This window comes from Orcinus orca, chromosome 4 (genome assembly GCF_937001465.1).
Source record: "Orcinus orca chromosome 4, mOrcOrc1.1, whole genome shotgun sequence".
Lineage (NCBI taxonomy): Eukaryota > Metazoa > Chordata > Mammalia > Artiodactyla > Delphinidae > Orcinus > Orcinus orca.
This window is the reverse complement of record NC_064562.1, coordinates 151,545,551-151,560,838: the sequence shown is the minus strand read 5'-3', so window position 1 is coordinate 151,560,838 and position 15,288 is coordinate 151,545,551. Positions and strand designations below refer to the sequence as shown.

General features: G+C 56.8%; 1 protein-coding gene across 27 annotated transcripts in view; it reads left to right on the top strand.

Annotated features, from left to right (window-relative positions):
* The window catches only part of ABLIM2 (actin binding LIM protein family member 2), a 151,597-nt gene that overhangs the window by 31,764 nt on the left and 104,545 nt on the right, over positions 1-15,288 (top strand). For all 27 annotated transcript variants that reach the window (XR_007477089.1, XR_007477068.1, XR_007477069.1 and 24 more), the window contains exon 2: positions 9,273-9,416. Coding sequence is in view for 2 of the 27 variants with exons in the window: in XM_033419482.2 (XP_033275373.1) it covers positions 9,273-9,416 (144 nt within the window). In the remaining 25 variants the exon portion in view is untranslated. The remainder of the gene's footprint in view (positions 1-9,272; positions 9,417-15,288) is intronic.

The following is a 15,288-nucleotide window of genomic DNA, read 5'->3' as shown; positions in this document are numbered from 1 at the left end:
GACTGCAGCACGTGAGTTTGGGGGACATAGTTCAATCCATCACAGACGAGTTCCTTTCTGTGGCCTCGTAGGAGCTCCCCCCAGCGTTTTCCAGCTAACACACTCTAAGAGTGAGGGAGACAGGGCGGCTCACTGGTTTTCCTTTTCCTGCCACCCCTCCTGTACCACCCGACCCCCAGCCCGGAGTAAGGCTCATTTCAGGCTCAGGGGGGTTGCTTGTGACCCCATGGCCATCTCTGTATGGCTGAGAGTCCGAAGGCTCCCTTGCTTCAGGACAGGAAGAGTCCTGGGGCTTCAGGGACTCTACCCCACCTCACGGGGCCCCCGGGGGTCTGAGCTGAGTTGGCTGGAATCTAGAAGCCAAGCTCTTCTCGCTCAGCTAGAAATCCCTTCTGACTCTTCTGCCTCCCGGGGTCAGTGGAGTTTAACCTCGTGAATGTCCCCCAACCTCTCGGTCGTGGGGGGGTCTTGGGACCCTGACCTGCCAGAAAAGGACCCAAGCATCAGTACCGCCACTGTGGGCATGGGGACCCTGGATTCATTACCCCAACTGAGACACGTTGGATAGAATAATTGTGCTGGGACAGCAAGCAGCGCCCAGGATGGACCAGGGGAACTGGGTCATTTGTTCCCTGGCCCGGCATAGGTCTTTAGGGGTACCCGGCAAGCAGACAGGAGCCTCCAGGGGTGTCTCCACCTGGGGAGCCCAGACTACCGTCTGCGAGTCAGAGGCTTACTCACCATTGTGGAGAGGTGACCTGACTTGTCCGAGGTCGCACAGTCCGTGACCCAGGGGGACGATGGGCAAGTCCCCTCACCTGCTGGGCCTCGGTTTCCACACCTGGAAAATGGGTACATGTTCTTACAGGATCACTGTGCTATGGGAAACGCTCAGCACACAGTGGATCGGTACAGAAGAGGCCCTGGACGGGGGCCTTGAAGACTGAGCTGGGTTTTCACAGGCAGCGATGGGCAGGCACAGCACCCCCAGGAGGGCATGGTGGGAGCCAAAGCTGGCGCTGGGACCCCTGAGGACAGCTTTGGGAGAGAGTCTGTCTGACCCCCACTCCGTCACAGAGCTGTGGCTGCCCTGTACAGATGATAGGCGAGGCCCAGGGGTGAATGGCCACCCAGAGCCCTTGGCCCACAGCTGGCCTCCCATTGCCCTCACTGGTTGGACCTTCAAAGCCTCCTGGGAAATCCACGGTGGCTCCTCTTCCTGGTCACTGTGGGGTTATCATGTCTGGCTGTGGGGGTCCCCGCATGAAGCAGGAATCTGGGGTTTTCCCCGCAGTGACTCCACCTGAGCTCTGCCCTTGGTCGCTGGGGGCCAGGACAGCTGACCTGCCGTCTAACCTGGCATCTCCCCAGGCTAAGCAGCTGGGCCCCAGGCGCCTGGGGGATTTAAGCGAGATAGCCTCATGGGAACTGGCTAGGACAGCTCTGGTTGAATTTGGAGCAGGCAAGACCAGTTTCTGGAACCAGACCCAGAAGGTAATAAACTTGTCCCAGTGCAAAGAGAGCTCAGAGCTGTCTTCGCTGGATGGAGGACAGATGAATGACGTGCCTGAAGAGTCAGAGAGGTCTGGCAGTGCAGGGACAGCCTGAGACCCTCACAGCCGGCTGGCTGGGTCCAGGCTACTGATGGCCTTGGTGAGAACAGGTGGCAACAGAGAGCCGCTTACTGGCTCCTGGTTATAATTAGCAGTCAGCGCTTAAGGAGGCTAAGATGGAAGTAATGACGTGTGATTTGGCTTGGTTTTCCAACACGTAACGCTTGGGAGGGCGGGAAGGGAGCTCCCGGCCTATTCCTGAACCTATAGAGGACATCCTGAGGGCAGGGGAGACAGAACCCCTAAGGCCTTTGTGTCATTAACTCCATGTTTAGAAAACCAGTCTAAAGAGACCCCTGTGCTGGAGGGCGTGCTAGCTGCAAGGATGCTGTGGCCACGTGCTATGTGAGAGCCGCCTCCCAGCCAGGCCTGGCTGAGCGCATCTTGCTCTGTCTGCACTGGTACCCAGTCCTAGGGAGCCGCACTTCTCAGACCTGGCCCCTGGCCCTGGGGGACTTCAGGCCAGAGAGGCAGATGGCCAGTAGGCAGGGGCCACCCAAATTGGTCAGTATTGTGATGGAGATGAGCACAGTGATGTGTGCTTGCTGGTGTCCCAGAAGGCACCTGTGCCTCTTGTGTCACCTCCTCCTGGAAGCCCTCCCTGACTACACACAGGTTCACCTCCCCACCGCCCTGTGCCTCCCGCCATAGTTCTCTGCTCATTGTCACGGTTAGAAAGAAAGGCCTGGGGCTTCCCTGGTGGCGCAGTGGTTGAGAGTCCGCCTGCCGATGCAGGGGACATGGGTTCGTGCCCCGGTCTGGGAAGATCCCACATGCCGCGGAGCGGCTGGGCCCGTGAGCCATGGCCGCTGAGCCTGCGCGTCCGGAGCCTGTGCTCCGCAACGGGAGAGGTCACAGCAGTGAGAGGCCCGCGTACCGCAAAAAAAAAAAAAAAGAAAGAAAGGCCTGAGGGGAGGCGAGAACGGTGAGCCTGGGAGCCGCTCTAGGCAGATGGGACTCTCAGGAGAGGGTGTGATGCACGGTCTTCCAAAGCTTTCAACAGTAGAACAGAGTCGTACATGTGGAAACCCCAAGCCAGCTGTTTGCATAACACAGGGAGCAGGGTGGAGAGCTCTACAAAAGCCCCCCGGCTGATGGGTTCCAGTTAGATCCCCAAGGGTGCAGGGAGCTCCACCTCCTGATATCAAGGTGGATTTGCCTCAAGAGCAAACCCTGGAAAACAAGCTGAACGTGGGCTGTTGGTCTTTGGCCAACCCAGCAGTGCCTGCTCGGGGGTCCAGCATTAACTGGGCCCTTCAAGAAGGGACAGGACCAAATGCAGAGCCTTTGAGGGAGAGTGGAGATAAACAGTTGAAAAAGTCCCCAAGGACCACAGAACGACGTGTGCTGTGCTGTGCTGTCTGGGAGGTGAGACATGAGATGAATTGCTGGAAGAAGAGGGGCACCTGCCCCCTCCACGCCCACTCCCTGGGCCCGGTATGTCCCCTCTCCTGCCGCCTGCCCACACCCGTGCCTGGCCAGTTTGCATACCCGCCTCCCCGGATGCCCACCAGCTCCTCTGTTCCTGTTTGGTGAACAAGTGAGCCCGTGATTTGGGACTTGCAGACCAGCAGGTGGCAGAGGGGATGGTGGCATCAGACACCTGAGGGGGGACCCCAGCTGAGTCCCTAATCCAGCCCCGTGGCTTTGGGGAAATCCCCGTGCACCTCTGAGCCGCCATGTCCTCATCTGTGAAATGGGGGTGATAGGCCATTCCTGTGGGGTGTGGTATGGACCAAATGATGGCCAGGGCTGGGGCTGTTTTGTTCCAGTGGAATCCGGGCACAGAGTAGGTCTCAGACATTTGTTGGGTGAATGGACGAATGAACAGCAAACAAGAAGAAGCAGAGCTTTACTGTTTGGTGTTTGGAGTTGAACGCGCGTCGGCTGAGCACCCTGCAGTTTTGCCGTCAGAATGAGGTCGAGGTGACCTGCAGCAGTTTCCGTGGTTAGGGCACCGGGAAGGGCCAGGGCAGACGCTCCTTGGCAGGAGAAGGCAGGGCCCGCCGTGCTCCCTGCACAAGCGAGGATCCCGTGGAGGAGAGATGGCAGACACGTGTTCAGGTGGCATCACAGCTGGCTCCCAGGTCCCACGACAGGAGCACATGGCACATTTGCTTGTGTGTCTTCACTGATGCCAGCTTGGTGAGTTACTATGAACAAAGTGGGAAACCGCACCCAGGTGGGTCTGTGCGAATGGAGTGGAGGGGAGAATGGGGTGGGTAACCCGGCCAGCGGCGAGCTCCCCCAGCTCGCTGGGCAGAGGGTGTTGAGGCCCCATCTATCAAAGTAAAGAAACCTACAAGCCCCCTGACGCTCTTGCCCGGTGTCCTGGGGGTCTGCCCGCCGGGATGGACATGGAGCTGAGAACTTGACCTTGACCTTGGCAGTGGTGCCTGGGGGGCTGCTTCCCAAGGCAGGCACCAGCGAGGCCCAGCGCTGGATTTGGGTGGATCCCATTTGGAACATCAGGACTGGCCCCAGCTGGGCTGAGCACTGGGGAGCAGAGGGCAGTGTCGAGAAGCCCCCACTGATCCAGAGATCGCCATCAGACCCTCTCTGGAGGGAGCAACTGTGTCACCTGCACCCCGTCACAGTCCTTGCCTCCTGTGCCTGCCTTACCCAGCTGGCGCCCAGGTGGTCGCTGGCCTCATGTGTGTTCTCATCTGACCCAGACAAGGGTCCCACATTTAGGAATACCTGCCCCCATTTTATAGAAGGGAAGACTGAGGCTCTGTATGGCCATGTTGGCCTGCCCAGGGTGACAGCCAGGGAGGGGGGCAGCTGCGGTCAGTGCAGGCTGCCCCCCGTTCCTGCTCACCCACTCAGCCGCAGACCGAGGCCAAAGACAAACCTGGGACAAGCTGCCGATGAGGCTGCTGAGGGAGCAAAGGTGTGGCCCCTCCCGACAGCCTCTGCCCCTCCCCACCCCCAAGTCACGGGTCTGCCTCTGAGACCCGGAAGGACTAAGCCAGCAGCTGTTGGTCCCCGCACCTGTCAGGCACTGTACCAGAAGCTTTCTCCACTTCACTGGGTTCTACATGATGCCTCCTGAGACCAGCCTCCAAATTAGTCGTGAACGCAGAGGCTTCTCAGAGCTCAGTCAGCTCTCAAGGTCACGCAGCTGCCCCTGGATGGTGGGTGGGTTCCAAACCCGGCCCTGCCGGCCGCCGTCCTGGTTCCTTCCAGGCCTCGTGTACCTGGGGGCAGATCAGGACTGTACCCGGAGGGATTATAGAGGCGGGATCACAGCGACCGCCAGGGCAGACCCGAGGAAGCCACGTCCCTCCACTGTGAACGTGAGTTCTGTGTTGATGTTACCGGTAATCGTTCTTTTCTTCCCAGCAAGGCTCCCCAGGCTGGGATTTCATTATCTCGGGGGGATTAAGTAGTCATGGCCCCATGGGATTGATCCTTTACCACTTGACTCTATGTTTTACGTTATTATTATCATCGCAGTCAGAGACGTGTTAAATGAAATGTTACAGCCGATCCAGAAATCGTAGAGAAATGAGCCTGCTGCCTTCAGGGTTAGGTCTGGAGTGTGGTAGTTCGTGTCTCTCTCCGTTTCTCTCTCTCTTTTAAGTTTTTTTTTTTTTAATAGACTTTATTTCTTAGAGCAGTTTTCAGTTTATAGAAAAACTGAACAGAAAGTAAGGAGTTCCCATATACACCCCACCCCAAATCCCCAGTTCCCCCTGTTAGCATCTGCCTGTTAGGTTGTTGTAATGTTTGTGTGTGCTCCATTTGTTACAACTGATGAACCAGTTTTGCTATATTATTATTAACTAGCGTGCACGGTTTCCGTCAGGGGTCGCTCTTGGTGTTGTGTTCTCTGGGTTTGGACCAGCGTGTAACGACGTGTATTCACCCCTGTGTGCCGCCCACTTACCCCTCCCTCCCCACCCCTCACAACCAACGACCTTTTACTGTCTCTGTGGTTTTGCCTTTTTGATGATGTCATAGGGTTGGAGTCACGCAGTGTGCGGCCTTTTCAGACTGGCTTCTGTCACTTAGTAGCATGCATCTGAGGTGCCTTCAGATGGCTTCATAGCTCATGTCTTGATAGTTCTTGATGTAATGAGGTCTGGCCAGAACTGCCGCATCCCTGTCTAGGGGCCCACTCCTGTCCTGTCCTGCCACGTGAGGGTCCCGATCCCTCCTTGCTGCAGTCATGTACCAGCTGGGCCGCCGCTCTTTGGCCCCAGTCCACTCGCCGGGTGGCAGCAGCAGTGACCACAGCACTTGCTCTGCCGGCTGCTGGGAGCACCAGTCCCCTTTGCAAAGCACCCAATTGGGCAGCTGCAGGAGGTTCGAGGAGTAAGTCCATCCTGAGGGGTAATAAGGCCCACGCCTCAAATCCACAGGATTCTCAGGCTGTGATCCCAGGGCCAAGGGGGCAGATGCGGGTTGGAGGGAACACCTGCGCGGGTGGTACCTGCACAGACAGGCCCCCTCTGTGCAGTGTCTACTTCCCACCACCAGGGGGCAGCACCCTGCGCTCTCGCCCTGCCACCAGAGGCCCCAGCAGGTTGTGGAGGACGCGCCAGGCAGGCAGAGTTGGTGCTTCCATAAAAACGATCCTCTTAAAGCAGCTTTCACCCCAAATCAAACAGTATTTCCAGTAACCAGGAAACTGGTGATGTCAGGCTGTGTATCCTTGAAAATGACAATGGCTATTGTGTATTGAGCATTTATGGTCTGCCAGACCCTGGGCTGCTTGCTAGACGAACATTTCTTTCCATGGTCCTAGCATCCCCTGGGGCAGATGCTGTGAGCAGAGGCCGGATGGCAGATGGACAGACGGCTGGGAGTTCCAGGTTACTGCATGTAGGAGGTGAAGCTGGGCTGCACCCGGCAGTCTGCGCCCAGGGCTCTGACACCCATCCCCCACCACCACCACGTGGGTGGTGGGTAGACCTTGCCTGGCTATCCATGGAGACGTGAGGCACATGGTCCTTTGTATGCGTGATGGATGAAAAGATAATAGTGTTGAAGGTCTTTGCGGCCACGCCCTCAAATCCTGATTTAGCCTGTGTGGACTGGGTGACTCAGGGGCCCATCAGCCCCATGTGAGCCCTGGGGCTGCCCTTGCACAGCCATGAGCCGGCTCCGCCTGAGGTTTCGAACTTCAAGTCCAATGGCTCGTTCCGCACAGGGAGTCCTAAGTTCTAGCCCAGGACATCCTTGCTCTCTGCCCCCTTTTACCAGTTTTACTAAGTACTGGATGAGGCAGTTTCTGTGATCATCGTATGTTGATGCTTAAACCAGAGTGGAAATGTCAGCACAGCTCCCAGGACGGCAGACAGAGCTCTGGGGCCCTCACTGGGCTCTGCACGGTCCAGTCTGCCGTCTGGTCCTGACGCCCTTGGAAACGCAGGCAGGCCTTGACCCTGGGCCTGGGGTACTAAGGGCGACACCAAATGATTTTTTTGTGCCCATCGTCTCCTTTTTGACACCTGTGTCTCCAGGCTGTGTGGCTTTTGTCCCCAGACAGCTGACACCTGCTACCCTTGGGGTCTTCAGAGCCTCCTCTTGGAAGGCCTGATGTCCCCAGCGTGGCCCAGGCCCTCCTCCACGGTCAAACTCCCCACCGCGGACGGGACCCAGAGGAGGGAGCCCTGTGCTGCAGGAGCGGGGCTCCTGGGACGGGACGGGGTCTGGTGGGCCTGGGGGGCAGGCTGGAAACTGGATGGAGAAGTGTCCTCCTCTGTCTACAGCCACCTCCTCCGTTTTTACAAGAATGAGGAGACCTTCTGGGGCTGATACTCAATCAGTGCTGGTGTTCAGCGATTTTGTAAATGTGCGTGTGTGCATGTGTGCATGTCCGTCCCTCTGTGTGTGTCTGTGTGTATTTGTGTGTCTGTGTGTGTATTTGTGTGTCTGTGTGTGTATGTGTATTTGTGTGTCTGTGTGTGTATATGTATGTGTATTTGTGTGTATGTGTGTATCTGTGTGTGTGTATGTATGTGTATCTGTGTCTCTGTGAAAGTTTATCTGTGTGTATATGTGTGTCTCGTGTGTATGTGTCTCTGTGTGTATGTACGTGTATATCTGTGTGTCTCTGCGTGTGTATTGTGTGTGTGTGTGTGTGTGTGTATGAATATGCTTAACTCTCCAATGAAGCGTGGTGTATCTGGGGCATCCCAGGTGGTGGGTGTCTGCTGGGCCGCATCACCTCCCTGGGGCCCCCCTGTGGCTGCAGCAGTGTACAGGTGGATGGTGTACCTGGGCCCGTGGACTCCCCGCCTCAGGTGCCCGCGGCTCCCTGACTCTTTCAGCCTCTGCTGAAACCTCAGAACTCAGTCAGCCCAGGAAAGGGAGACAGGAGTTCCAGCTTGGGGGCAACCCTCACTGGGGCGACGGGAGCAGGACCCGTGCCCCGGCCCCCTTCCTTCTGAGGGACGCCCTGGAGGGGCTCCGAGGGGGGATCCAGCTCAAAGCATGCCATCACTGCCCCCACTCCTTCCTGCCACCCGGGGTCCCCTAGGTGCACCACCTGCACCCCGCCCCTGCCTCAGCCTCAGGTCGGTGACCCCAGACCACGACGGGAGCGTGGGACTGGAAGGTGTGGATCTAAGCGGAGACCCGCGCTTGCGAAAGGCAAAGGCTGTTTGCTCAGAGCTGGCTGGGTGGGGGGGGTCAGCCTTCGTCACGTGCCTGGCGGAGACCCAGAGGCAGGCAGAGGAGTGGGCGAGCTTCCCAGTGGAGAAGAGGGGGCTCAGGGGCCTCTGATGGGGGCTGGGGGGCTGCTGCAAGGGGTGTCCCAGGTGACTGGCCAGAGGCAGGCCGTGCCTTCTTGGGCTGGTCCTGAGTGGGGGGTGGGTCGGGCTGCTGGGGCTCCGTCGTGGGCTGTGCTCTCTGCCCGCGGTTCCACCGCCTCCTTGTGCTGGGACGGAGCTGGTCCCCAGCCCCTAGGCTGTGCTGGGACGGAGCTGGTCCCCAGCCCCTAGGCTGTGCTGGGACGGAGCTGGTCCCCAGCCCCTAGGCTGTGCTGGGACAGAGCTGGTCCCCAGCCCCTAGGCATCCCCCGACCACAGCTCTGCCGCTTGGCCTGCAGCTGGTCCTCACCTGGCTGCCGCCACTCCTGGGCTGGAGCTCCCCGAGCACAGACCCGCCGTGGGCCCCAGCGTCCCGCACACCGGCCTCCGCGGGCACGGCCCAGACCCCAGGAGCCCCACAGTCAGGCCCTTTGACTGTCCACCCTGACCTGTCCCTCTGGGGGTCTCCAGCGCCTCCTCAGCCATCCTAGGTCACGGCTGGCTCTAAGGGGGACAGTGACAATATTCAGGTCCCTGTCCCCAGGGCACAGAGGGGATTCAAAGCGAGCTCACAGGAGGATGTGGTTATTGCACTCTCAGGAGAGGGGACCTGGGTCCCTGGCTGCAGCAGGACTGGCCAGCTCACCAGGCCCCTGAGGGCCACAGTCGTGCCAGGTCGGGGCCGCAGGGGGATCGGCTGCCCTTTGGGAGGTGGGCGCACAGAGGTGGGGGTCAGGACCGCTGTCGGGGTCTCGCATGACCTGACCTCCGCTGGTCCCCCGAAGCCCTGTGGGTTGTGCTGGGAGATGCGTTGGGCCCCGAGTCCTCGCACAGTCGCTGGTTTGCCCACTGGTGCCTGGCATGTCCCGCTTTCTAACACAGCACCTTTTCCCCACAGTGTCGGAGCCCCAGGCTGCCCACAGTGCCCCGGAGAAGCCGGCCAGCACGGCGATCCTGTGTAACACCTGCGGGAACGTGTGCAGGGGGGAGGTGCTGCGGGTGCAGAGCAAGTACTTCCACATCCAGTGCTTCGTCTGCAAAGGTGAGCATCGACCCATGTCCGCGATGGGGCCCGGCACAGCCCTGCCGTGTGGCCGAGCCCGCCTCCCAGCTGCCACGCTGGGCCCCAGAAACTCGTTAGATCTGGGATGCTGGAAAAACGGACCCCAAACCTTCATACAACAGCGTGATCTTTTCAGCGTGGCCCGTGTCCCCTGTGGGGGTGACGGGGGCATCTGCCCAAGGGGGAGGGTCAGAGGACGAGGTCCAGGTCCCGGGCAGTGTCCTCGGATGGCCGTAGCCATGTCCGTGATCCACTGGCCAGAGCAAAGTGGCCGCTTGGGCCCTGTAGCCACACGGTAAATGGCCATCACTGGTGGCATGAACTCAGCACCTCAGGGTGCACAGGACCTAAGCTGGGCCACGAACCTCGGGCGCCCCTGCACCCTCCCAGAGCGGGACTGAAAACGTTACTGTTCACTCCAAATGAACACGGCTTTTTCTCCGATTATAAAAAATAACATGACTATCACTAAATTCAGATAATACCAAAAGGATAAGAAGAAAGTAAAACAAATCACTTGAAGTCCCTCTATCTGAGCCAGGCTTTGCTCGGAGCACCCTTCCAGCCTAACCTTTCTCCCTACGCTCAAGTTACTACATATTCTGTCGTGCACAATGGGGTTTCGTGTGTTTGCATTTAGTTTCCTGAGAATAAATGAAAAGTAGCATTTGGGGGAAGGGATGGGCAGATCAAACCAATCTGACACAGTGTCCAAACCCAAAGAATTGGCAGTTTTAAAGAAAGAATTCTTTTAATGGCCCTGCAAACCCCTTCTTACCTCTGCAAGCGGTGTCGTCACAGCCTGCTTTCCTGCGGGTTTGAAACGACGTCCAGAGAGGCACAGACATTCACATGTGGGCCTCGACGGGCCGCGGGGGCAGTGAGCCCCTGGGCTTTATGGGCAAAGATGGGAAATACGCCACGTGTAAGATAATCCAGCGATGTGGCTTTTATCAGCACCACGGGACCCGTTAACTGCCTGAGTCCCCTCAGCCCACCACAGTCTCGGGAGGCCCTGCTGTGCACCAGGCCCGGCTTTGGGAAGCGCTAAGGAGGAAGGCGTGAGACTTAGCTTTGACAGGTGAGGTCTGGTGAGGAGATCAATCTACCAGCTTGCCGGGAATAGTTGGGTGTTAGTGGTAGAAGCCGAGTGCCGGGAAGGTGGCCCACCGGGAGGGATCTGGGAACTTCCAGAGAAGGCTTCCCGGAGGAGGTGGCGTTTTGGCTCTAGGTTCAGCCAGAGAAAGAAGAGGAGAGCTGGGCTGGCAGAGGCGGCCAGGCCTGTGCCCGCGGTGCGGGGCGCAGTGTGGAAGGTGCAGCGGGGCCGAAGGAGGGGGACTGAAGCTCAGGGGCTGCCAGGGAGCCTGCCGGTCCTGCCGAGGAGGCTTCCTTCTCTCACCTTCTCTTACCTCTGCTGAGCGCTTCCTGTGAGCTCAGTGCTTTCCGTGTGTTTTCTTCCAAAGTCCTCCAGTATTAGGGGGGCTGAGGCGTTGTCTCCAGTTAAAGATGAGGAAGCAAAGGGTGATGTGTGACTCGCCTGGTTGACACCTGTGGGAGCAGCTGGCGAGAGCGGGGGGAGCCCTTCCCACGAGCCTCAGCTCTGCCCCAGACCCAGCATGGAGGGACGGGGTGCAGGGCCCCCAGCAGGGTCTGCATCCCGGTGAGGAGGGGGCGGACACGCATCCACCCACACACAGATTCATTCTGTGCCAGGTGCTGTGTCAGCCTGCCGGCATAGCGGGGGCCCCTGCCTTCAGTAGGTGGCATGTCGGCTTCACCTGCTGAAGGGTGACAGGGAGCATTTGAGTTTTCCTGCAAGCTTTTGAGAAGTTGTGTTTTGTGAAGCTTGAGGATTGCATAGTCTTAGATCGATCTTTTATCCAGGCTCTCATGAAGATGCAAAGTCTGTGAATCATTGAGGGTGCTCTTGGATGAATAAAAAAGAAGACCCAACTTATAGTGTCTTAAGTTACATGGATATATATCATCTTAACAGGAACTCTGGAGGTCGCCTCCTCACCCCCAGAGCTGGTTAATTTAACGGCTCAAACAAGTCATCAAAGACTAGGTTCTTTTTCCACTCCCCACCCCCAACTCCCCCCCCCATCTTATACATGTCAGCAGTAACTCTCTTCATGGTCTCAAGATGGCTGCTGTAGCTCCAAACATCACATCCTCACAGGTGGACACTCAGCCCTGGGGAAGAAGTTGGGCAGGGGTATGCACAGGCAAAGGGGCCCTCCCCCTGCATGATTACTCTGATTGGGTCATCAGGGTAATCTCCCTTCGATCAGGGAGGAGAACCTTTTCCCTGGAAGCCCACACAGGCTTCCTGTATGACTCGCTGGCTAGAACTAGGTCACACATCCACTCCACCGGCAAAGAGTAATGGGAGGATGGGGACTGACTGACTCCAGCCATGTTCGTCCCTGGGTGGGTGTGTTGCCAGGCCGACCGAAACAGGGTCTGTTAGCCCAGAAGACAATTGTGTCTAATTCTGATCCAGGAGATCCCGATGTGTTGGGTTCCTGCCACCCAGGGACTGGCTTGATGTGCCTTGGTTTACATCTCAAAATCTGAACGTTAAACCTGAAAATCTGTGAAAGAAATCACATTATTCTCCAGACCGTCTGGGCTGCCTCAGGCTTGGGCTGTGATGCCAGAAGGTCTGGGTTCAATTCCCACCTCTTCCACCCCCAGCTCATGTGGGTCTTAGACATGTTTCTTAGCCTCAGTTTCATTCGACAACCCAATTGGGCACATACTCCGTGCTGGGCAGTGTTCTGGGTGCCTGGAATGCATCCATGAACAAAACAGACATCCTTGTCCTTGTGGAGATCACATTCTAGGGCAGGGAGACAGACAATAAGCACTAGATAGAATTAACAAGCAAATTTCATCATATGCTGAAAGTGAAGTGCTAGGAAGGGGAAGACAAAGAGCAAGATAAAGACGGGGCTGGGAGTGCCAGGGAGTTACTATTTTAAATTGGGTAATCAGGGCAGGCTTCGTGGAGGAGGTGACCTTTGCTTGAAGACTTGAAGGAGGTGAGGGAAGAGCATTGCAGCCAGAGGGAACAGCCAGTGCAGTGACACTGAAGCAGGGAAGTGTGCCTGGCAGGTTCCAGGACAGCACGAGGCCTGTGTGTCTGGAGTAGAGTGAGGAGGGGGAGTGGGGGAAGGCTGGGGGGAAGGGGGTCCTCGTGAGGACCTGGGCTGCGACACTGCGAGAGAAAGAACACAGGAGGATCCTGTCCATTTTAGTTTCATGGACCACTGGGTGCTGTGCTGATGAGGGGAGGCCAGGGCAGGGTGGGGAGAAGGGCCTGGGCCCCAGCCTGAGACCACGGCAGCTTGGACGAGCGTGTGAGGGGGCGTCTGCTTCTGGATTGTCTTGAAATCCAGCCAGCTCTAGTTTCACGATACAAAATGGGAATCTGTGTAGGATAGAAACATAGCAAACATCCAGCACATAGCACATCCTCAAGAAAAAATGAAATCTGTCGCCACCGCTACAACTGAAATTCGCACAGGAAAACAAATCCGGTTCTCTTGACCTTTTATGTGTAGTGGAGTTCTGCGCTTTTAGAACTTTTGTGGCAGGGGGGCCGCACCACGCAGCATACAGGGTCTTAGTTCCCCGAGCAGGGATTGAACCGGCGCCCCCTGCCAGAAGGTCTGGGTTCTGGAAGCGCAGAGTCTTAACCACTCGACCGCCAGGGAAGTCCCTAGAACATTTGTTTTCAACCAGGAGCTTTTGTAGCCCTGCTCGTGGTGCCTGGGAAACAAGGGCCCCGACTCTGAAATGATGAAAAGGTGAGGCCACAACCATGTGTGACCTCAGGAAAGCAGGTGTTTTCTGATCTGTGTGGCAGCAGGACTGAGCGCGCTCATGACTGCAGAATGAGCGAAGGAAACAGGAGGGAGGGAAGCCTGTGTGTGTGTGTGTGTGTGTGTGTGTGTGTGTGTGTGTGTGTGTGTGTGTGTGTGTGTTGGGGGAAGAGGCCACCAGCTCTGCCTGTAACTTGGTAACAGCAGGTGGGGTTGTCCACAAGGACACAACCCCATGGGGACCATGAAGAGACACACCCAGAGCTGGTCTTAGCGACTGGGGGTGACAAGGGAATGGGGCAAAGGGATTGCGTTCCAGGGGCGTTTATGAGAACAGGCCCACATGGCAGAATTGTGGAAAGTCAAGGCAGGAAGCCATCTCCGGTGACGTGGGCCTGTTATTTTCAGATGGAGCATCTGAGGCAGAGGTTAGGTCAGGACCTGGGCTGGCAGTGACCACGCTGCCCTGAGCCAGCTCCCTCCAACTCACATGAACGCCCTGGGGTTCTCGGGCTGCTTTGTGTTTTAACATCAATCACTCTCTCCTCTTCCCAGACACCAGGACAAGAGCATCCCTGAGCTGACCACCCCAGGGGAATTGCCGTCCGTATTTGGGTAGAGAGCCTTCCAATCTTCTCCTTTGTAAGAGTCTTTTCAATCTGAAGTCCTGTTGTACATTTACTTCTGTGTCCCGATGTATTCTCTTTAAGGGACTGTGTAAGCCCTTTCCCCATCATACATCCTTCAACATCAATTTCAGTATATACCCAGATTCCTTCAGATGCCTGGCCTGCAGCAGACTTAGCCGTTCCTCAGCTCTTAAATGTTCACATCGATTCCAGCCCGGCATTGGGCTAGTCAGTTTCCTATGCCTCATCCCATGAGTGTTACAGATGAGGACTCTGAGATTCAGAGAGGTTAAGTAACTTGCCCCAGGTCACACAGCCAGGAAGCAACAGGAGGAAGCATTCATGCCCAGGCTGCCTGTCCCTAAAGCCCAGCGTTTATTTCCTACATTATACTGTAGTGATGCTGCAGCCAACACCATGCAAGAAAGCTTCTGTGGACGTTCACGGTCAGTTCCTTGGGATAGAGTCCCAGAGAGAGACGACTGGGTCAAAGGGTAGGAGCGGTTTTCATATTCCTTTGAGTCGATGCCAAAGGGTATTCCAGAAAGTGGTGCAGATTGTCTTCCCACCATGGCCCGCCCCCTCCCGACCGTTTCTCAGAAGTGACAACAGTGACCGCCAGAGATGGGGGGGCGGGCTGCTCCGGGTCACCCACAGCTGCTGGTGCCCTTCACTTCACTGGGTCTCGGCTACTTGGATAGACAGATGGAATGTGAGGAGAATATATTGTCTTGATTAGGACGTTCAAAATTATTAACGAATTTGGACTCTTGATTTTTAGCAGGCAGAGGTCTGGGTTTACTGTCTGGCCCCGACCTTAGTGGACCCAGCCAGCTACAATCCGGTCAGTAGCAGAGATGACTGGGGCCGGGCAGGGAGGACGTAGCATTGGCCGGGCCCGGCTCTCGGGGCAGGAAAGCGGCTTTAATTCAGTCTCCTGGTGCCTCCGGGATGTAGATGCAGGTTATAGTGGGGCGCTAGATCCCTCTTCACATTCTTCTCCTTCGAAGAACAGTCAATACGGTCATATCTTTAGGAAGATTAGAAAATGAGCCCTGGAGCTCGCACGCCACTAGAGAGAGGCCCGCGCACCTCAGCGAAGATCCTGTGTGCCGCAACTAAGACCCGACACAGCCAAAAAATAAATAAAATACATAAATAATAAATCTTTAAAAAAAGAAAAGAAAAAAAATGAGCCTAGTACCAGGGCCAGGGGTGTCCGTGAGCCAGCCCGTCACTCAAGGGCTGAATTGTTACAGGCAGCGTTTACTGAAAAAGGCACTAATTCTCCTACAGAGGCCTCAGGGAGCCTGTGCTTCCCGAGTCGGGGTACATCTGCTTGGCCTACGCTGTGGTGCAAGATTTTCTTTTTTTAAATAAATGTATTTATTT